This window comes from Ambystoma mexicanum, chromosome 2q, assembly GCF_040938575.1.
Source record: "Ambystoma mexicanum isolate Mex_15411 chromosome 2q, UKY_AmexF1_1, whole genome shotgun sequence".
Classification (NCBI taxonomy): Eukaryota; Metazoa; Chordata; class Amphibia; order Caudata; family Ambystomatidae; genus Ambystoma; species Ambystoma mexicanum.
The window spans coordinates 1,353,726,503-1,353,749,513 of record NC_090924.1 but is presented as its reverse complement, the minus strand read 5'-3'; the positions used below and the strand labels follow the sequence as shown (position 1 = coordinate 1,353,749,513).

The 23,011-nt window shown below is 46.2% G+C and overlaps 1 protein-coding gene across 7 annotated transcripts in view; it reads left to right on the top strand.

Moving 5' to 3' along the window:
- The window catches only part of TCAIM (T cell activation inhibitor, mitochondrial), a 722,456-nt gene that overhangs the window by 182,273 nt on the left and 517,172 nt on the right, over window positions 1–23,011 (top strand). For all 7 annotated transcript variants that reach the window (XM_069648822.1, XM_069648827.1, XM_069648823.1 and 4 more), the window contains one exon: window positions 12,485–12,737. In XM_069648822.1, coding sequence (XP_069504923.1) covers window positions 12,485–12,737 — 253 coding nt within the window. The remainder of the gene's footprint in view (window positions 1–12,484; window positions 12,738–23,011) is intronic.

The window sequence follows — 23,011 nt, the reverse complement described above, 5'->3', positions numbered from 1 at the left end:
TTCCCAATTCATTTTGTATGCAAGATGGTCGGTTGGCTGGTCGTTGGAGAGGAGTTTGTAGAGTCTAGAGAACCCCTTTGCTGTGTTGCCTTCTTGAAGCGACAGTTCTAGGCCTGATGGTGTTCTCATGCCCGCCTTTTTCACCATTGCGTGAGTAACCCAGTGTCTAATTTGCGCATATCTATAGCGTTCATTTTCACCTATATTGAATTTCAACTGGCAATCTGTGAAGAGCAATGGAGCGCCGTCTTTGTACATGTCTTTCAGGTGCGTCGTTTCTGCCCCTGCCCAGCTCACCCTATATCCACGCTGAAGACCCGAAGTGAAATCTGGGTTGCCCATCAGTGGCGTATATGGACCCATTCCACCAGGAATGTGTTTCTTTTTCTGGGCTTTGTCCCAACTTAGTAGAGACCATTTTGTCATTTCTAGTAAGGATTCTCTGTTGTTTCGGTTTTCTTTGCTCAGGCTCAGAAGGGCTATTAGGGGGACGGTTGAGACTGTTTGTTCGATTGTGCACCATCCTTTATGTTCTTTTGGTTTCGCCCATCTCAGCATTGGCGCTAATTGTGCCGCCATAATGTATCTGTCCATTTCTGGAACTCCCGGACCACCCATATGTGGGGAGCGCATTAGGATTCGTTTCTGGATTCTAGGTTTCTTATTATGCCATATGAATTTGAATACCGTGTTCTGCAGCTCCCGGATCTTGGCTGGTGGTATTGGCACTGGCAGTGAGCTTACTACATAGAGGAGGCGGGGGAGAATGGTCATTTTGACCACTGTGATGCGAGCGAACCATGACAGCTCCTGGGAATCCCATCTGCGCATGTCTTCCTGTAATTGTTTCCACAGCGGTGTTATGTTTGTCTGATATAGTTTGCGTGGATCGCTGGCGAGGTGAATTCCTAAATATTCCAGTTTTCTTTCAACCCAGGGCATCGGGCATGATCTCGCCAGAGTCTCGACATCCTCTCTCCTTGCCGTTATGTTCATAGCTTTTGATTTGGAGAAGTTTATGGAGAACCCCGAGACTTGTCTGCATCCCTCCAACTGGGCCATGGCTCTGGGCATTGTATTTCTTGGGTCTCCCATGAAGAGCATGATGTTGTCCACATATAGGGCTATTCTGTGGGTTTCCTGACCTATTGTAACTCCCTTGATACTGACGTCCTGGCGGATCTGCATTGCACATGGTTCCATTGCCATTGCAAAAATTAGGGGAGAGAGAGGGCAGCCCTGTCGTGTGCCCCTTCCAATCTCCACGAATTCTGTGCCTTGACCATTGATCCTGAAGCTTGTCGATGGGTGTCGGTAGTTGGCGAGGACCATTTTCGTAAATTCTGGACCGCAACCAAACCGCTCCAAAATCAAACTCAGATAGCCCCAGTCCATGCTGTCGAAGGCCCGGGTGGCATTCAGAGCCGCTACTGCAAATGATTGTTGTGTACGTCGCCCAGCGTCTGACGTCTACTGCCCTTCTGACGTTGTCTTGTGTGCATCTATCGGCAATGAACCCTGCTTGGTCATCCTGTATTATGTTTGGAAGGATTTCCATTAGACGAGCTACTAAAATTTTCATGTAGATTTTTACATCTGAGTTCAGCAGTGCTATAGGCCTATGGCTTGCACAGTTTTTGGGATCTTTGCCTGGCTTAAGCGGTAGTATAGTTATGGACTTCCCCATATCTTGCGTGACCTTCCCCTCTTCTCTAATTGTATTGAATAGTTTTGACAGCGGGCCTAGCAATTGTGTACGAAATGTTTTGTAATAGCCATTGCCAAAACCGTCTGGACCTGGAGTCTTATTTGCTGGTAGTGCTGTGATAGCGTCGCTGATTTCTTGGGCCGTAATTGGTTTGCCAAGATTGGTTCTGTCTTTCTCTGCAATTTGGGGCAGCTGGAGAGAGTTGATATAGTTGAGTTGATGTTCTGAGTCTAGATTTTCCCCCTTTAATAGTTCCGTGTGAAATCGTTTCCTTATTTCTTTTTTTTCTAGCTCTGCTGTGTGAGGTTTCCCATGGGAGTCATTTAGATGTACTATGTAGTTCCGGGTTTTTTGTTTTCTCAGTTTTGCTGCCTGGAATCGATTAGCCTTGCCTCCATGTATGTAGTGGATTGTTTTGTTTTTTGCAGCGACTGGGCCACCTGGTCCGCCGTGTGGTTCTCCAGTTGAGCTCTGGTTTTCCGTAGTGCTCTTAAGGTTTTCCTTGAGCCCCGAGTCTTGTGTTGGGCTTCTGCAGTTTTCACCTCTTTTTCTAGTTGGTTTGTCACTAGTGCTATTTCGCGGTGGTATGCCGCTGCTTGTGACATGAATTCTCCCCAGATCACTGATTTTCCTGCGTCCCATATTACCCCCCAGGTCGTTTCCCCGTTATCGTTTTCTGTAAAGTAGTTGTTGATGGCGGTCTCCATATGGGCTCTTAGTGCAATGTCTTTTAGGAGAATTTCGTTTAATCTCCAAGGTGGTTTAACTCTGTTCCCTTCCACTCCCCAGTCCACACCCACCATCACTGGTGCATGGTCTGAATGATATTCCACTCCAATTTCTACTTCCGTTATTTGCAGAACTAATGATGTGGATACTAGGATCATATCTATCCTGGAGTAACCGAGGTGAACCGCCGAGTAGTGGGTGTACTCTCTCCTATCACCATGGAAGAATCAGCAAGTTTCAATCACTCCTAATTCTCTGTAGAACCGGCCCAGGGCTTGTCTGTTTTTCTGATCAGTGGTAGTTGGTGGAAGAGTCTTATCCAGCACTGGGTCCATAACGCAGTTGAAGTCCCCACCTACTATCAGTTGGCCCTCACACCAGCTGCCGAGTCTGCCCAGCAGATCCGTTATGAACACATCTTGGCGGTTATTTGGAGCGTAAATTGCTATGATTGTATACAATTTTCCTTTTAGCAGCTCTTTAAGCCCCAAGTATCTTCCTTCTTTGTCTTTGCAAGTTTGTAGTTTTTTAAAGTCTGGGGCCTTCCCAATTAGTATAGCCACTCCTCTTTTTTTCTCACTACTTGAAGCAAAATAATGTTGTGGAAAGGACCGACTGGACATGCGCTTTTCGTCTTTGGGGAGGAGGTGTGTCTCCTGCAGGAGCCCAATCGCCGTCTGCATTGATTTCAGCCTGTCTAGTATCGGTCAGCGTTTTATTGGTGAGTTGAGGCCCTGTACATTCAGAGATATGACTCTTGACTCAGCCATTTTGGTTTAGGAGGGGTTGCGCTGTTACAAGCTGGGATTCAGTTGTGTCTGTGCCCTCCATGTTTACTTTTTGGTGCCCCATGGCTCGGGTTCTTGCGGATGCTGTAGTTTTTGATACGTTTTTTTCTACTCTCAGCCTTCCAGTTCTCCCTCTCAGCTCCCACCTTTTGGGTGTGCTGTTCCCTCTTTTCTGTGTAGGTTTTGTGTGTTTTGATGTATTGTAAACCTCCATCATTGTTCTGCTGCTGTACATTCCCTGGTTAGCCGCTTCTTCGAGCGTCCTTCCGCATCTTGTTATTCTTGGCTCTGTTGCTGGATTTTGGGCTTCTCTGTTTTTTTTTGGTTTACGCTTTTTCTCAATTGACCATTCCCATGGTTTACTCGCAGTGTCTTGGGAATTGGGATGTGTACGGGCGATCGGACGTTTCTGGACTTCTTCTAGCTGCATGATTGCACCGCCCTCCTCACAAGTGGTAATCTTCTGCTGTTTACCCTCCCACATAAATGAGAGGCCGAATGGGTGAGTCCATCTATATCGTATCTGTTTTGCTTGTAGTACCTTTGTAATTGGCTGCATCATTCTTTTGCGGAGCGTGATGAGTGCCAGGTCTTGATACAGTTGAATATGGGAACTATTGATTGTGAGGTCATTGTGGAATCTTGCTGCTCTCAGTATTTCTTCTTTCTGACCGTAGGACGTTACTGCTATTAGCACATCTCTGGGTCTTGCACCCGGGTCATTCCGTTTTTGGCCTACTCGATGTATACGATCAAAGCCGATTTGGTCTGATTGGGTTTCCGGCAGAAGACTGCTGAAGCACAGTTGCATTGTATCTTTAAGGTCCCAGTCCTGGATTGTTTCGGGGAGGCCTTTGACTCTGATGTTGGATCGTCTTAAGCGGTTTTCAAGGTCTTCTGCTTGTAGTTCTAAGTTGGTTGTTGCGGTAGCCAGCTGTTTCAGGAGGATACTGTTCTGGTTAGATTCTTCTGCAACAGTTGATAAGCCATTTTTGACTGTATCTACTCTGTTTCCCAGGTCCGTCATTTCTCTGCTTACTTCCTGGAGGGAGGATTTCAATTCTTCTTTCATCTGTTCCAGCTGGTTGTGGAATGAGTTTGTGAGTCGGGCTTCCATCCCCTTCAGACAGTTCAGGAGTTCTTCCTTATCTGACGACATTGTGGATGATATTGTTTCTGCTGTATGGTCAACCAGTAGTGGGGGGGGGGGGTGACTGACTCTCCTCTCGTCGACTCTGACCCCAGCACTTTTCAACTTGGCCCACTTGAGTTTTGGCTTGGATTCTTGGTTTTGACTGTCCAGTTCTTCCTCTGACTCCCGGCATCAGGGCTAATCCGTCGGGGGCATACCGTGCTACTCGGAATTCAAGGGGGATGGCTCCTTGAATCCAAGCGTATGCTTCCTTCACCGCTTAGAGCTCTTAGAGCCGTAACGTGCTACCTGGCTGTTCTTGTGATTTTTTGTTGCGTTCTCTGGGTCGTTGGAGTGCCTTAATGTCGCCTTTGCTTACGGAAGTTGTAGTGACTTCGGGGGGTGTTGTGGCCCATGGACCTAGTTTCTCACGTTGTAGGATTGAGAATTAGGGTGCCGGTCCTGTCGGTAAGGCACAGTTTCGGTGATTCCTTGTGTATGTATAGCTAGACCGCAGCGGTCGTCGGGGCGCAGCTATACTCTCGCTAAGCGGGTCATACCGGTTGTCCTTGAAGCTGCGTGGCTGCTGGAATTCACCTCCTCAGGTTCCCCGCTAACCACTAGCGCTCGACAAGTCCGCCTGGAGCGCCAGCAGTACGGGAGCAAGGGGTTAGGATAGATTGATTGGGGGTCTATGCAGATATGTCTATGACGCGTGCTGTTGAGGTCTGGGGGGAGATTTTACTTCGGTCAGATGGCGCCAGCCTTACAAGAGGAGCAGTGGGACGCCGATCTTGTGACGTTCTGGTGTGGTTCCCGGCTGCCGCTAGTAAGAGTATGTTCAGGACGATTCCTCGGAACCAGGCTGCTGATGAGGGCAGATCTCAACACAGTTCTAGGCAATTTGGGACATGAGCTTCAGCCCGTATGTCTCTTTGAACGCGTGGACCAGCAGCAGAACTTGCTATGGTATCCCAGCAACCCAATGGGCGGTGGAAATAGAAGGGATCTTGCGGGCCACAGGCAGTAAGACTATGTGTCTGCTAAGGGTAAGTGGTAGACAGTGGCTGTAATGGATTACAGTAGGTTTCAGTGGGCTGAGTGATTGTAGGCCCAAACGGACCCCGTGGGGTATTGGTCTGGATGGTTTACAGGTAGAGGTCGGATAGTGTACTGTGCTCGTTGAGGTGTCCAGGTCAGATCTCAGGTCCTCTCAACCGGAGGGCTGCAGGCTCACCCCAAGACCTATACTGTGACCTTCTCTGGTTCTTAGGGGTTCGTGGGGAATGGTCGCCCCCTGCAAGAGGACAGTCCCTCCTCCTTGGTTCCACGTTCAGGTGGACCTCTCAACTGTCCTGACGTCACCCAGTGGAGGTGATCTGCGCCCACTCTGGGCTTATGTCAGTGACTAAGGCCCCGTGAGGACCCGTAGGAGGCCCCTGATGATTCCTTTACTCCGGGCTTGGAGTCAGGGCGTCTCTCCCAGTGACTGCCGCTGTTATGTGTGCCTGAAATCAATCCCCTTATCTGTGCAGTGTTGTGGCCAGTGAAAGGATGGCTGCTTTGTACTGGGGCTGCCACAAGATCAAGATTGACAGGGGGCCCACTCCCTCCGCTGTGTTGACATGGTTGTGGAGGAGCGGGGAGGCGGCCCCATCGCGGGAGTGCAGGCTAATATCTTCTAGTATGAAGAGTGGCGCAGTATTCCACCAGACTGGTAAGATGCAAGGATGGGGGATGAAGGAGGGCGCCTCTCTGCCTGCCTGCTACCGCTGTAAGCACCACCCAGCAAGTAGAAAATTAGGTAGGGAGGCTTTAGCCACTGGCACAACGTGAAGGAGAGCACTGGACAGATCCCAGCAAAGTTCAATGAAAACGCTCCTTGGGTAGGACTGTCCACACCGGCCCTTACAGACTCTGCCTCCCTGGGAAAACTCTAATGCCACACATCATTGCTTCTCCCCGTGCCGTAGGCCTGCACCTGGGTGTCCAGTCCACACTCCTACTCACAGTGATGACGTGTGGGCCTCAGCAAATTGGCTTCCCGGGCCTCAGGAGCGCTACAGCCACAGGGGATCACAAAGCCCCGTCCCGACGGTGGGGGCCAGGCAAGTTGCACTTAAATCAGTATCCTGCGAATCTCCTTCTGCACTCCTCCACCCCGCGACTTCTGTGCTCCTCCTCCTCGCAGCCAGCGGGAGGAGCAGGGAGGACTGACGTGCCGACCGCCACTACGGCACCAAATATCTCTGCATTGGGGGGATGTGCCGCTTCTCCTATTTTCACGCGGGCCAATGTCGGAAAGGAGCACAGACTGCAATCATAAGCCTGCGTCGGCTGCCGACCGAAAATCCCTAGGTCCGCAGGTCGATGCAGGATCCTCCGACGTGTTCCTCACTCCATCACGGTGGGTGGGAATCTAGGTGGGATATTACCCATGCACTGTAACTGCTGTGTCTCTGACCTCAGTGCTAACTCTGAATCTAGGTGTGATATTACCTATGCATTTCCATGTTGCGTCTTTGACCTAGTGCTAACTTTGAATCTAGGTGTGATATTACCTAATCATTGGGGATCCTCTTTGCTGGTAAGTGCCAGTGCTGGTGCTGCCCCTCCCCCACCGACACTCTGGCTAGCTCGCCGCGGAGCTCCTCAGCCGGGACGGCGAGAGCACCGTCTCCGCTCGCTGCCAGGGAGGCTTTGTTCACCGGGTTCCCGGCACCTCTTCGCGCCGGAAAAAGGCTCAGGTGGTGCTCGAGGATGTCGGCAGACAGTGGTGGGGGTTGGGGTCCGGTGCCAACAAACTGGGGGAGCTCAGATCTCCAATTTAGGCGCCCCGAGGTGGAGACTAGCTGAGAGATGTCTCCTAATATGTCTTTTTATGTATGTATTGTATTTTTTCTACATTTGTGTGTTTTTTTATCAATTGTATCTTAGTAAAATTGGATGGGTCCACTGATTGGACCACTGCTGGTGTGTGTGTGTGGTGGGCAGATCTTCCATTGGGTGGGCTGAGTTTCTGTCTCACCCGAGTTTCTGAATACGAAGAGTCATGCAGCCATTCCCCAGAGATCCTGCCAGGAGCCAAGTATCCTGGACAGATGTGTAGACGTCGGAAGATCCGTGTACCCACCCCCTCTTGGGCTGTTATCCCAGCGAATATATGGTTGGGGCCCACACGGCCAGATGTCCCACTCTGTATCTCGTCGGATCATTGGTCTGCGTCCCCCCGTCTCTTCCCCCACAGGGATGCCCCAAGCTAGACTGCCAACAAATAACAACTCTAACACCCCCACCCTCAAAAACGTCACTCTCAACTAGTGGTTCTGGAGAACCACCCACACATCCCTCCCCGTGCTTCCCCTCAACATGAAGCACCTGTCGCTCTAACACCGCACCAAACGGGTGCGAAGAAACAAAGTCAACTATCTGCGTGGTGTCCGCTGTAGTAGCACATGCAAGCCTCTGTCTCTAGCCTGCGGCCGTCTGTGACCAATTTCCTCCTAATCCAACTTTAGTCCTCCCTAAATTGGCGAAAAATAGCCTCCGTATATCTTTCTGTAGAGGGAGATTCTACCTGTATCCCACCCCGTGCTCCCACCCCCACAGAAGCACCTATTGCCCGAGTAGTGTACCAGACTATCCCAGAAAAGTATAAACAATTATCTGGAGGGTGTACGTTGCTGCTGTTAAAGTGAGCCTTTGTTCTGTCTGAGGCCTCCAGTAATCAGTCCCCTGTAGTGGGTATGTCTGGTCGGGAACCGTGACTGTTCGGCCTTAGTCATCCATTGCGTAATGTGCTGCACCCCGACCCTGCTGGTGTGGGCTGTATCTCAGACTGTGTGTCGACCAGGACTGGAGACCGGCCACGTTCTGGTTCCTGTCTTGGCCTCCCCCCTGGTGGTCACAGTATAGGTACGGACAGAATTTGAGCCTCTAGCCATGTCCACGCATCCCGCAGATTGTGGAAGAGGTGTGTGACACCCTTGTGATGCACCTTCAGCTGTGTCAGGAAGATAAGGGGGTATTTTATGTTTAGCGATTGCAACTTTTTCTTCACTGAGTCTGTTGACATTCTTCACTGTTGACATGCCTTCTAGACCTCTCCAGTGTAGTCTGCAAAGAATACAATTCGGTAACCATTGTATGTGATGGACCCAGTGGCCCTGGCCATCTGCAGTATAGCACCTCGATTGCAGAAGTTTAGTAGTCTTGCGATTATGGTGTGTGGTAGTGCCCCGGGAACAGAACGGCCAGTCTGGATGCGGTGAGCATGCTCAACTGAGAAGAATTTTTAAAGTTTCTTTGTAGCAAACAGTTCTGTGAGCCACTACTCCAGGAAGAGCTCCATGCAGGACCCTTCTTCTTTCTCTGGCACTCTAGGGATGCATAGATTACGGCATGCCCTTCCCTCACTGTCCTACGCTCTGTTTTCTAGGTGCGTGAGCTTCTGGGTGACTACTGATAGTTAATTCTCCAGCTGTTTGTTTGCATCCTCCGAGATCCGTTGTTCTGTCCCGTCCACTGTCGAGGCCAGGTTCCTAAGATCTTGCCGTATTAAGGACCCTTCTGATGAGAGGCCACCTAGCTTCTCATCAACAAACAATCTAGATTCTCCAATGTCGCTCATAATACCACTGAGGGAGATCTGCAGGTTATGCAAGCTTTTGCCCATAGCCACCTCCCCTAGGTGTGTGTCGAGAGGGGTTTGGAGGCTCCCACTGTGTCCATTTTGCTCAGTAGCGCCACTTTTTTTAGACTTATTCTTGACCATTGTACTGAGTGATCTGTGCCTTGTGCATTGTTTTGTAATGTTCCAAGTCTAAGATTCAGGGACTTAGTGACTGTGTGGACCTCACCAGCTCCGGTGTCCGTATGGCTGGCGCCCTTCCTCTTTCCCCCTGTGAGAAACCTGAAGGTGTCTCCCTGACTAGTCCTTGGGGATATGTCATCCAGGTGGCCAGGACAGACCATCGATCTTGGATCCAGTTCCTGGGGGTGGACCAGTGAGGGCTGACCTTGATGAGAGGTCCTCAGGGAGTGGAGGTGGGACACCAATGGGTGAGATGCGGTATCCCCCTTCTTATAACACTTTTTCCCCATCCTAGCACGTAGGATACTCAGACACTCTACCCCTTCCCCATTTTCCGACACAAACACTTTCTTCCACCACAAAAGACAACTGACTAACACTAGAGCCGTTTACCTGACATGTCCCAATATAAGGGTCAGGCAAAGTCAGGCAATTGACCAAAATCACACACACCTGACGGCCCTTTCCCTTCCGTGCAGGGATAAAAGGTGGAGAATGAGAGCACATTACGAGCAAGGCAAACCGCATAACGGGAAAGCTATCCCAGGGCGGCAGTTTAAGAGGAGGAGAAAAGTGTTGAGAGCCGAAGTGGCGTCAAAGAGAGAAGCGACCTTGCCCTTTTTTAACCCAGACCCAAGAAGCCTCTGTGAAAGGAAGCAAAAGACTGCAAACACTAGCCAGCGTGTGTTGCAGCAGATGTCAATGGTACACGGAGCCCTCCTACACTAATAATCCGGGCCGGGAGAGACACTTGCTACCATGGTACGTCCTTGACTCCAGAGACAAGAAAAGCCAAACGGTTCATCACAGCCGGTGAGTCGAAGGGAGGACCAATAAGAAACCAAACTCTGTTGAACAAAAGTTGCGAATGGCAAATTAAGGGGAAAACCAGCTGCAGAGGGGTCCGTCACCATGTGGGTGCTCATTCGATAGACTCTGGTTGATTCTCCCATTGTTGAAACTACTGATACCATAAGACCCTAGGAGACCCGCATGGAAAATGTCAAAGTTGTCACACAGGGGTCTAGCAAAATGCCCTCTATAGGCAAAAGTCTTTCACCTGCACGTAATTGGAAAGCTAAGGGAGGCAAATCCCGCATAGTGAGAAAGGAGAAGGAACTGTGTGTTTGGCAAGAGTGTACCCGATGGAGGGATGCCGACAGAACGGGGCGAAGTATGATGCCCCAATGAACATTGTGTTGACAAGAGTAAACCCGACGAAGGGATGTCCACAGTGGATTGTTTAAAAGGACATTAAGGTTTGTGAATGCAAATGGAGAAATCTTATGAATAAAAGCCGTAGTGAGGCCAGCAGAGGGAGGCTGCTATTCGAGAAGGATCTGAGCCCGGAAGAGGAGGTTCCAGGGGTGAAAAGCCATCACCCAACATACATACAGAAAGGAACTTTTTGTTATATTATTGTGAACCCATCAGATCCTCGAAGGCAAGAGACTTTTTGTTAGAAAAAGAGACTTAACCACTGAAGATCTTGATACCTGAGAACGGACTGTAGTCTTGTGCTGAGAAAGCTCGAGAGTGTGCTACACTCAGGAGTCCTGCCTTGTGCCGTGCTCAAAACGTGGGGAAGGGAGACCCCTGACTATATCCTGACTTATCATTTGTGAACACTTCTTTCTTTCTTGTTAACACTATCCCACACTCTTTTTGTATCTAGTTGTAAAGGATTGGCAATAGTTTTTTTTTTAGTATAGGCCCTTTTATTTGACAAGACGCCACTAGGACTGCCTTATTATTATGTGATGGTCGTAGGTTCTCCCATCTTAGATTTAGGTTTAGATTAGGCGTTTTTCCAACCTACCTATACAGTTTAATAAACACCCTTGAACTGTGATCAATTGTCTGTCTTTACTGTTGCCACCATGAGTTCCTTACAACACTCTTTCCACTTTATTAGGCACAGTGAGGCTGGGTTCTTTTATTCTGTTACCAATATCGTTCACCATGGGGCTAAAAAAGGTTCCTATCATTCAGTCCTCCTCACAGCCCCAGTTCCTCAAGGGGGGGGGGGCACACCCTGGTCACCACCTGCGCTATACAGGCCGGTCCTAGTTCCCCACTGCCACACAATGAGGGCTCAGCGTCTCAGGCAGGAGTGTTAGATGTCCATTGTTCTCTGCACCTGTGGGGGCAGGCACTCGATACAGCCTATCTCTGCCTGTGTTATGCGGCTGTGATCTTTTGCCTCACCACACCGCGGGGCTTGAGGCCAAGTAGCTTGGGCAATGTTGCGTATAAGTCTGCACCGCTCCTTGGTGGTGTGCTCACCTACCAGCTTCTGCTAGTCTCAGTGCCAAAATCAGGGGTTGTCCTACAGGGTGCCTCCCAGCACACTCCCCAAACTTTCCACCATGTCGCTCTCTCCCGTTCAGCGCACGGAGGGCCAAGCAAGTCTGGTGCCTCTCCTGCACTCACCCCAGCGCCTTACCATATGGGCTCCATCACAGTTCCCTGGGGAAAGCCGGTCCGTTTTGGTCTTCAGGTCTGCCCTTCCAACACGGCCAGCCCACGCCTTTGCCTGAGTGGTCCGCCCTCACGATAGTTGCATGCGGGACCCTGTGGTATGAAAATGCCCTCGGAGGGGACTAACTGTTATGCAACACTCTGGATCCCACCCATGGTTCTGTCGGCCACTTTCCACTCCTGCGGCCGACAGTCCACAGCTCAAAATGCCGCTGTTTGTTTCACCCTCTCCTGTCAAACAGTGGATTTTGGGTTTCTAGCACCGATTTTGTTCAGGATCAGAGCAAACTGTAGACCCACTCCTCCCACACAAGAATATGTAGAAATTCCCTTTTAGTTTGCTGGGGAACCAGGATATATTTTACAGGATACCGGTACAGGATACACTCCTATGCTGTGGCATAGGAGCGGAGGAGGCTCATGCCCTTGTCTGCATGCTGCGCAACAGCACCCCCTATATTATGCTTTTATGATTTAGGCATATGTAGGTGAAGTTGTTTCCCGCTGATCACAACTCTTTAAGACAATTACTGAAACTAAAAATAGAACCCAGATGTTCACATCCAATGTCAACAACTAAGCCATTAGAAACTAATAACTCCTTTATTAATTGTTATATATGTGTGTGGTGAGGTATGAAATTGGACTACAAGACCACATAATGACTTGGTGGTAACAAGCATATTGTTGTATTGTGTAACTGTTTTGTAAAGCAGTTTTCCAATTGAGAATAATGTTATGAGTGTTATGTCTTTTATTCATGTAGGTTTATGAATTAAAACGCATAATGTTCTGTGTAAAAAAATCATAATTTTGCTGTTTGATTTTTGTAGGATTTCGAGCAGTCTGTTTTACTTTGCACACGAAAGATCTGCTCAGTGCAGTGATGAATATTCTCAACTCCTGCAGTTTACCCACAGAGCACATCCAAAACGTAAGTGTAGATGTAAAGCCCGATCTACGCAGGACTGCCACAAGCACCTTCTACAGACCAATTAAATGGGACAAGACCTACTACTCATTTACTGGGTTCAAGGACCCAGAGGAGGAACTTGAACAAGCACAGAAGATGGAAACTACGTTAAGGTATCCAAAGTCTTTATTTAATGTTTTTAAAAAAGCCTCTTATTATAAATGTTAAACATACATCGGAGGTGCAGTTGAGGTGCAGAGGCGCACAGAACGCTCTCCGAACATTCAGTCGATAAAGGGGGGGGTTTCTCCTCTTTTACTTCTACATGGCAGCTCATAAAACTCCTAGATGGGTGGTGAAAGGAGTGGTGGACAAGCTTAGATAGCTTAGGGATGAAAACACGGCAGCGGTAGACTGACTCAGGTACGGGTGAAGGTAAGCCCCCAACAAAAATCACACAGTTGTGCGTTAAATTTAGCTTGTGGCTGTGGAAGACGCTGTTGGGGCTATTGTTTGATGGATTCCCAAGCTCAGCTCAGCTCTGCAGGGTGCACATATGCTTGTTTCTAGAGCACCCTGGCCCTAGTGGCACAATAGGGTCACATTTGAACTGTTCCCCTATGAGAGAACAATAGACTGTTCTTTTCGAGGACCCTGTGACATGTGCACAGTGCCATCTGCGTGTTAGGAAACCTTTGGCAGGAGGAGTTGTAGACCGAAGCAGTATCTGGCTACATTGTAAGAGACCATTATAGTGAACATTTTGAATGGTGCAAGCAGCATTGAAAAATAAATCAACAAGGATGAAAAGCTCCAAAATGCCGGCCTCAAAAGATGAACTTTCTGGCAAGTCTAAATACCCTATGAGAGGGGACTAGGAACCTACCCCTAGGGAATGGTATGACATTTTGAAGTTGATGGCAAAATGTATATCTACCATCAAACCTGAAATGTTGGAGAAGAGAACCGACCTACGAGCAGTGTGCAGCAGACTAGATGAGGCATAAGCCTGTATCTCCAAACTGAAAGATGACTTTCATGCCACAAGAGAGAGAGACCCTCGTATTACTAAAGAAATTGCTTTGTCAACCGAGCGTCTTGATGATTAAGACACACCAATGTTAAGATCCTGGGGGTGCATGAGAGAGTTGAGGAACAGGCCATCAAGGCATTCATTTTGAAGCTCCTGGCGACTACACTGCAGATGGATATTATATACCAGACTAAAATTGATAGATCACATCGAGCCCTAGACCACGCCCAGGCCTTGGTAAAGCTCCTAGACCTATCTTGGTTTGCTTCCTATGGTTCTCAGTTAAAGAAAGGGTCATGCTACTATTCAGAGATAAAGGAGAGGCTCAATGGGAAGTCCACAAGATTGCGTTTTATCAAGACCTGGTTTCCGGGATCCTGCATAAGAGAATATTTGGTGAGATCAAGCAAGAGTTGACGAATTACAAGATACAGTACTCTTGAGGACTTTCCCCTGCCTCCCTTAAATTTCGAATTGGAAACAAAAATGTAATAGCAACATTCCCAGAGGAAGCTCGTAAATTCCTGCACGAGGAAACAGAAAGTAATGTTGAACGATCATGGTGGCCAAGGATAGAGAGGTAGGAGGCTGCAAATATGTCCCTGAAATGTTTGCATAACACAAATTGATGAACTGATATCCTGGGAGCAGAATGCTCCAATAATCTGACCTTTCATGGCTCCATGCTGCAAACATAAGATCTATTAGTGCAGTCCTAACTGACAAAGATGCCTTTGAAATTATTAACACTCTCGTGGAATGTCATTATCTTTATGAAAAGAAAAGATGTTAGTGTACCTTTGCAAGATCAACGCAGATGTTATTCTACTACTGGAGACTCACTGGACATGGCCCAGCATCGAAAAAAAACATGAAACAATGATCCTTATCTATATAAAACACACCCTTCCCGATTGAAGCAGTGCCAAAGATTTGGAAGTCAATGGGTTTCCTGCAGGGTCGTTTAGCGACAGGACACCTTATGATTGTTGGAGGTGATTGGAATGAAGAGCTTTATCTGTCCCTGGATAGGTTGTGCCCTCCTAAGTGCCACTCCTCACCAACCATTTGGTTACCATTAACCTTTTTGTAAGATGATAGCAGAAACTACATTAACCAGTGCCTGGAGAATGTTACACCCTAGATAAAGGGACTACACCTTTCAATTGGCATGTCATCACTCCTTCTCCAGAATTGATGTCATCGTTATTTATTTATTTTCTTATTGTTTTTTATTTTTTTTTATTGTGCCATTCACCATACATAGACTTTTTACACAGTTCTCATAAAATTGAAAAGAGAAAAGGCAAACATCAATTTGTTACTTTTCAATTTGAAAATATTTTCGTTTCATCTTTTCTGTTATAAAGCAATTTTTATAAAATGCATTTCATTTAGCAATTTCAGACGCTCTATTGATAAGAAGATTTCTTTGCCAGATGACAGTCTGTGCCAAAATTCTTAGGTATTTAGCCACTCAATGTGGTGAACAAATCTAGCTAAATATTTCCCTCCTACTGGAAATGTGACTGTGCAAGTTATTAATTAATTAATTTATTTATTTACTTATTTTTAATGTGATATAGTTTTATAAACAAACTTTACACATGATTCAATCAAATTAACCAATTACACAATACAATAAATATCATCATATACAAATTTCAAATTTCAGATTTCATCATCCTCTATTCTTTCACATAACTTCATCTGATAGCTCATTTTCATTTTCATACTGATAAATACAATATAGAAGTGTTCACTACCTTTAATTCCAAATATACCTGTGCTATATGAAATAATGGATAGAGAGGTACCGTAATAAAATACAATGTAATATATCAATCCAACCATTAATCAATCACTACGTTAATCGTTCCCTCATACAGTCTATCCCCCAAAGCCATATTGTCCCCAGCCCTATACGCAAGGGTTACTAAGCATCAATCACCAATCACCAATAGTTCCTTAGCAAGCTTTGAGTGCGGGAGTAACTATTCTTCAAGTTTTCCCTTAACCATATGCCAGACTCTATATAAAGCCAGATATAAACTTGCATTCAAGGTATTAATATACATATACCAAAAATCTTTCGACTTGATGTGGTCTAAATTATGGACATAACTACTATAGTGCTTCATATAAATTAGACTCAGTCTGGTACATAACATAAGGACGTGTCTTTATTCTTGCACATCCTACAGAATCGCTCTGGTTTAGGAATGGCCCGTTCAGGTCCTATCACAGTTAACACAGGTAAATGGTTAATACGCAGGAGTAGTATAAAGCGTCTTACATTATCCGAAGGGCATAGGTTCAAATATCCTTGTGCCCTTCTATAGGGGTAAAGTAAATGGGATATAAACCCATAACTGTGTAGGCTTTCCAGATGTTTAAAGTTGTTTTGCCAGTCCCAAATTTTTAATCGCTCCCCCATTTGGGATTTCGAGTATTCAAAGTTATCACCCCAATTGGGTGTCCACTCGATCATCTCAAATAGAGTGGTCATTTCTCTCACAAGCTTAATCTGTTTGTTCCCAATTATGTCCTCTTTCACCGTCATCAATAGTTGATTGGTAATGTTCATATGCATCTTAATGAAGAGGTCAGCTCTTTTCTTGAAGACTAGTACTTTTAGTGAGAGTAGGCCTAGTTCTAATCTCAATATCGCCATCGGTACTCCCTGTGGTAGGCCCAAAAGCTTACGCCAGAATTTACCTTCCAATATTTGGAGCCAATCAAGATTAAGATCGACCAAGGCTTCCAATCCATAAATCACCATAGGTACCAAGCATTGGATGTAGAGTTGGCGGGCCGCCCAGATAGAATATCCACTCTGATTGTGAGAGAAATTGCATATCAGAGCGGTTAATTGGGGCGCTTTCATTTTACGATTTTGCACGCAGGTTTGAAAATTTCCACTAGAGTCAAATTCCACTCCCAAATATTTGTAACAATGAGTATATTGAATTTCCATACCTCTCAGCGTCATTCTCGGGCAGCTCACCTTCCCATGACTATACAGGATCAATTCTGTTTTCGTAAGATTTAACGTTAGTTCATTCACTTCCACATATTCCCAGAGCCTCTCAGCCGAGCGGAGGATTCCGCTAAACGTGTGGTCAAAAATGACCACATCATCCGCATAGGCCATAACTAAGCAATGTTGGGTACCAACTTTGGGAGGACAATTACGCACCGCACCGCACGTAAATATTGAGGGATGTCAGTAACGAACAAATTATACAATGTGGGAGCAGTGACGCATCCCTGCTTCACCCCTCTAATTTGTTTTATCGCCCTGGTAATAGATCCACTTCCATCTAGCCTCAGCTGAACAGAAGTATTTTGGTGCAGGAGTTGTAGATAATGGAGCAATCCTTCAGGGCATGCCATTCCCCTCCGCTTCCTCCACAATTTCTCTCTATTAACAGTATCGAAAGCCGCCTTAAAATCAATATATAAGGCATACAAAGGAGGGTTATTAGCTGACAGGGCTTTATCTCTGAGACTATTCATAATTAGTAAATTATGCGTGGTCGAGTATCCCGTTCTAAATCCGCTTTGAAAGCGGTCCAGGATACCTGAATTTTCTGCCCAAATCTGCAATCTCTGTAAGAGTAAAGAGGCAAATAGTTCACCTGAACAGTCTAACATCGAGAGCAGATGGTAGTTTGCCGGATCAGATCTATTTCCTTTTTTAAATACGGGCGCTAGAATTGCTTTTTGCCAAGTCCCAGGTATTCTCCCCTCTTGTAGCACCTTTTCGAAGATAATTTTTAGGAGGTTAGCCCAGAAGACTGGGTTTTTCTTTGAGAAGATTAGAGAGCCCATTCGGACCAGGTGCCCGTGAGGCTTTGAGTTTGGAGATCTTATCTATAAGCTCTTCTAGGTTCACCGGAAAGGGCACCGGGGCTTGTATAGGTATACCAGATATTTCGAAATTATCAACCCCATTCCCATTACATTTCTCAAGAAAACTTACCTATTCAATCGAATTTATTTGAGGAGTTTCCCTGCTACCCCTCGCATCCCCCAAAAGTGCCCAGATATTAAAGGAGTTTCTCGAGCAAATAATCCTTAGTCTTTTGCCAACATGCCAGTTTTTTCGATCTTTTCCGTTGTTTTAACCATGACCTATACCAGTTTTTTTTATCTCTTTAGTCCTAGCATGTATAGTAATAAGGGATTTTGTGTTAGCTCTGATTTTACGTATTTCCCCTCTAAGTATGCGTTTAGCATCTTTTATTGACTTATCATAGGTCTCAGTCGCACCCTGTTCTCTAATAACCAATAATGATTTTTTGGTTACATGTTTACCAGTGAAGTTATAGATCCACCCTTCCAGATCGTCCATAGATAAATTAGCAAACATGTTATGATGATTATTATCCCAATCACCACAATCCCGGCAAGTTCTAGAGATGTTTTCCTCTGACCATATTAGTCGAGGAATAGCATGATTAACAAGTAAACTTCCCGTCGTCATTATTGGTGGTGATTCAATACAACTGTTCAGGGTTAGACTGAGACCATTATGATCACTCCAGTCATCTACATCTCTCATGTCATTAACCAGGGATGCCACCTCTGCACTAGTAAAGCAATAATCAAGGGTACGATGCGCAACACCCGCTCCCCATGTAAAGGGCCCCCGAAGGGCTCCCCATGTAAAGGGCCCCGAAGAACTCATAGTTCTTCCATTTATACATTCCAGATCCCAACTGTTCATGAAACATAACCACTTCTCCCCTTCCTCATCACTGTTGTTATGATGCATAAGAGGGTACGGATATAAGGATTTATTGTTAGTCGTACCTCCTTCTCCTTTGATAAGACAGTTAAAATCACCTGCAACGACAATAAGATTGCTTTTACATTCACTCTTCCAATCACTCAGCAAATCATGCAGCCTATCTTGAATTTGGTCGCTCACCGATGCATCATGGGGGTTATATAGGTTAACCATCAATAGCTTAACCCCGTTGTCCTTAATTAATATAACCACCTCCACCGCATTAATGTTGTCCTCTAGTTCGGTGGGTATTTCTCTAGATGTTATAGCTTTTACTACCCCAATCATCAGTCCACCAAATGGTCTTCCCATTTGCCCTTTTTTGGCAGGAGTGTGGTATAGTTTGTAACCATCTATCACAATCGGTGCAATCAAGTTTCTTGTAACATAAAAAAAGAATAATTCATAATAAAAGGTAGTGACCCATTAGTTGCAGTAAAATGTTTAAAACCCGTAGTGTTCCAGGACAACAATGAGCAAGTTCAGGGTTTGTTTATAGCCAGGGGCAAAGCCTCGGCTAGCCACTTAAGCGTATTCTGAATATCGCTCATTTGTACTTGTTTCCCGGTAATTAGGGGGGGTTTAATTTTACCATTAATTTTAGTAGACTTAGATTTATCATTAAGCAACGGATCTTCATCATTAGGATTAACATCCACCCCCAACACCACCTGCGCCAAATTGCCTCTATGTTTACGAATCAGCTGTGCGGAACCGAAAACCGTACAATGCAGCGCTGTTACATTCGGATTGGTGCTACACAATGGTTCCACAAATGAGAAATCTTCCGACCTAATAACTCTTAATTGCGGTATTAATTGAAGTTTTTCAAGCATAGCCACTCGTGGTAGCCACTTGCCGCAACATTTCTGATTCATTTCTTCACAATACTGATCCTGTTTTCTACTCTGGTTTCATCTCTGGCTGGGACTGGTCTTTCCCTCTCCGAGTTCGTGCTTTCATAAGTACTGTTTAGACTATTCCTTTGCGGAGTGGAGAATTGATTGTCCATAGCGGTATGACTGTCTATAAGAATAGAGTCTTGACTATCATTACTCACTACTGATATTTCTTTGGACTTCTCCGGCAGTATCCAGCTCGTGAGAGTTCCCAGGCCCTTTCCTTGAAGTTTTTTTTCTTTTCAGCGCCCTTTTTTTAGCCTTTTTAGATTTCTGCTGAGGATTCGCTGTATTGGGAAGTGGGGAAGCCACCTCCACTGGAACGTTTCTTAAAGAAGCAGCTCTCTTTGCCATTCTGCGCTGTTTTTTGGTCAAATAAATAGGTTCTTCTTTTGTAGGGGACTCGCCCCCCTCCATGTTAGTTGGAATTGCCAATATTTCAGGCTCCTTAATTTCTTCGGGCTCCTCTTCATGGACTGAACCTGGACCAGGTAGATTCAGCTGCAGAACTGTGTTTACGTGTATTCTGCCACAAAGTTTTAAGAGGATTTTTAACGCAAATTGTAAGGAAGATTAAGACTCCTACAGATCGGCAATCGCAGCAGAATTCAGCAGCGATGATTTATTGGATCGATCCGCATCGTGCTTCCCAGGCTGCTCGATGTCAATCAAAAGGTTAGGTGATTCAGACAGTCGGCCCGTACAGGGGGAGTCAAGGGGGTATTTTCTGGCTGCAATACCTGCGCTTCAACTGTCATACTTGCAGCTTTCTGAATAGGCCCCGTCTTAAAGTTCCCCGACACATCAGTGTTTGGGGGGGGGGGGCATTGATTTCTGTATGGGCAAACACAAGTCAAGTAATGAATTATTATCTATGTCATCAAAATTCGTCAAATCCAAGGGACAACTTCCATTATGCATTATAGGGTGTATCTCCTCAGTATTTTCAGTGGTGCGTACTTGTGGGATTTTTTCAAATAATGCCGGAATGGTGCCTCCAACGTTGGCTGCGGAGTTCAAACTGTCCCCCCCAGTCACGTTATTGGCAGGCATCTTAGGATTGTTTCTCTTACCTTTCCTCAAATTGTAAGACGTTTTAGCACTGTGCACGTTTGGCGGCATATTAACTCAGAGCGAGTGGACGCGGGAGTCTATACAGTCAAGTTCACAGGTGAGTAGTTGGTACGAAACCTATCCACTCAGTACTCCGGATCGAGTGATCAGATCATAAATAGAACACCAGCGCACAGAAGTATACTATCTTGCTAGTGGGATCAAAGGAGATTTTACTCCCCCGCAGTCTCCCACAAGCTCGTACGTATACTAAGATGTCATTACTGCACGACCGGGCTTAACACGCCGCAGCAATCGTGATTACAGGACTTCTTATGTGCTGCTGATAACACCCCTCTTCCGGGCTGTATACAGTCAAGGGTAGGTAGTCCCCGCCAACACCCCAACACCAGCAATGCCAACAATCCACGGCCCGTGCCTGCGATCAAACTCCACCGAATGGTTTACGGGACAGGCAGAGCCGAGTGGCCACTCCACGCCGCCAAAGCCACAATATTCCGCCACAAATGAAATCACGCACCAGATGCTGGCAGAAGCTGGCGGGTGGCAGCGGGTAGCGTGCGGGTGTTTAGCCGGTGTCGGCGGGTTGCAGGTGGCGGGTGGTCGATGTCAAGCGCTGACTTACTGGCGGGTGTCGAACGCTGACTCGCTTCGCTGCCTCAGCTCCGCGCACGCAGCTCGCAGCTCCTCTACTCTCACACCTCGCAATAGAGGAAAGGACCTCACGAACGAACACGTCAAGCTGCACCACGTTCCAGGCTCACAATCACAGAGCTGAGAACTGGCCGCTTCCGACGTGAATTAGCCAAGTTATTAAGAGGTGGCTTACATTCTGGGTATACCCTTCACCACATAAATCACATTCCCCTTCTTTATATTCTAAATGTTGTCATATTGTAGAAGTTTCATTTGTTTTCAGCATATTTAAACGAAAACACAAATGTTCGACACACCATTTGGGATTTGGAAATCTTCTTAGGACAGCACATATGCTTGATTTCTCGCATACGCTAAAAAAAATGTGTGCTTTTTAGGTCGCAAAATGAGACTCTGGCTGTGATCCAATCGGTTCTCATCAGAGCTTGCTTTCCTTTGTCCGGGCTTGTAACCGGTATCTCGCGTGTTACCTCGCAATTCTGAAGAATTTGTTCAGCTTTTCTTTGTAATTTTGGGAAAAATTCGCTCTTGTGTGAGTTTATATGTCTCTTATGTTCTCATGAAAAAGATTTTTTACATGGATCTATAATAGATTGATATATATGAGTAATACCTTCCAATCAAAATGTGATTGGAGAGAGTGTAGTCCTAATTTATATCTGCTATTGGAAGAGACATTGAAAGTGATAAAGTTAATTTCCATATGCAACCTTCTAAATGTGCCCAGTTAAATTTGCGGGCACTGGGATTAATTTCCATCTCGTACAGCCTTTATAGAATGTTAGCAAAGGTAAGAGCGAGAATCTACATAATTACTTCATACATTTCTTTAATTGGCTTATATATTGTGAGGTTTTTATCTCTATTTCATCAGTCAAGTCTTTTAACGACTGGGATGTTCTGAGAATAAAGCATATATTATATATTATATATATATATATATTTATATATATATATATATATATATATTTTTTTTTCTTTCTTTTTTTTACAACCGGCAGAGTGTGGTTGTTCATACACCATTTAGGTAGTTTTCTTCTGTTTGAATGTTGTCCAAAGATCATTATGTTAGATTTCGAGGGATTACTAGCTCATTTGCACCAGCATGCTGTTCCATAGCCTTTATTAGATGTTGTAATCCAATGAGAGTGTGATCAATCAAGGCTATGTCATCTGTGTATGCTAGAAAGTGAACCGAACTTTTGCCTATATTAGGGCAAGTGAGCGTGTGTGCGAGCATGAAATTTGCCAGGTCTGCTAGGTAAAGATTAAAAAGGAATGTAGCCAAGATACAACCATGTCTCACCCCATTTGCAGTGGAAATTCCAGGTGAAAGTTCTTCTTTTAGGTTTAGTCTAACTTGAGAGGTGATTCCAAGGCCTTCTGGGGCCTGGGGCCTAAATACCTTCAACTCTCTCTTCCTAAATATCTTCCTTCACGAGCCCTCCGCTCATCCGTCTCCAACTCCCTCATGGTCAGCCGCTTCTCTAAGCAACGAGCTGGGGGTAGATCTCTCTCCGCAGCAGGGGCCTCCCTCTGGAACAGCCTTCCTGCCTCCCTGAAACTTGAGGAGAACCATCTCCGGTTCCGGAAGCACCTCAAAACCTTCCTCTTCGCTTCTGCCTTCTCTCTCCCTCTCCCCTGCTAAACCTGCCTAACTCCCCACTGAATTCTGCATTAAACCTGCATCTGGGCCACTCTCAGTGACCTCGGTCCAGGGCCCAGCCACTCTCCACTTGCACTGCCTCCCTGGCTCCCCCTGCACTGTGGGACTGTCACTGTATCCCTACAGCCCCCTTCCCAGCACTTGCTCTGCACTTACCTCGCACTTGCCACCAGCTGGCCCTTTTTATTTATTATTTATTATTTTATTACGCTACTTACCTTGTACTGCACTTTCCCCCCCACCTCCTCCCCCTGCACTTTCTCCTTTTCCCTTTACCCCTGCACTTGCGCGATCTGAATGACACCTGGCCTAGTAGGATCGTT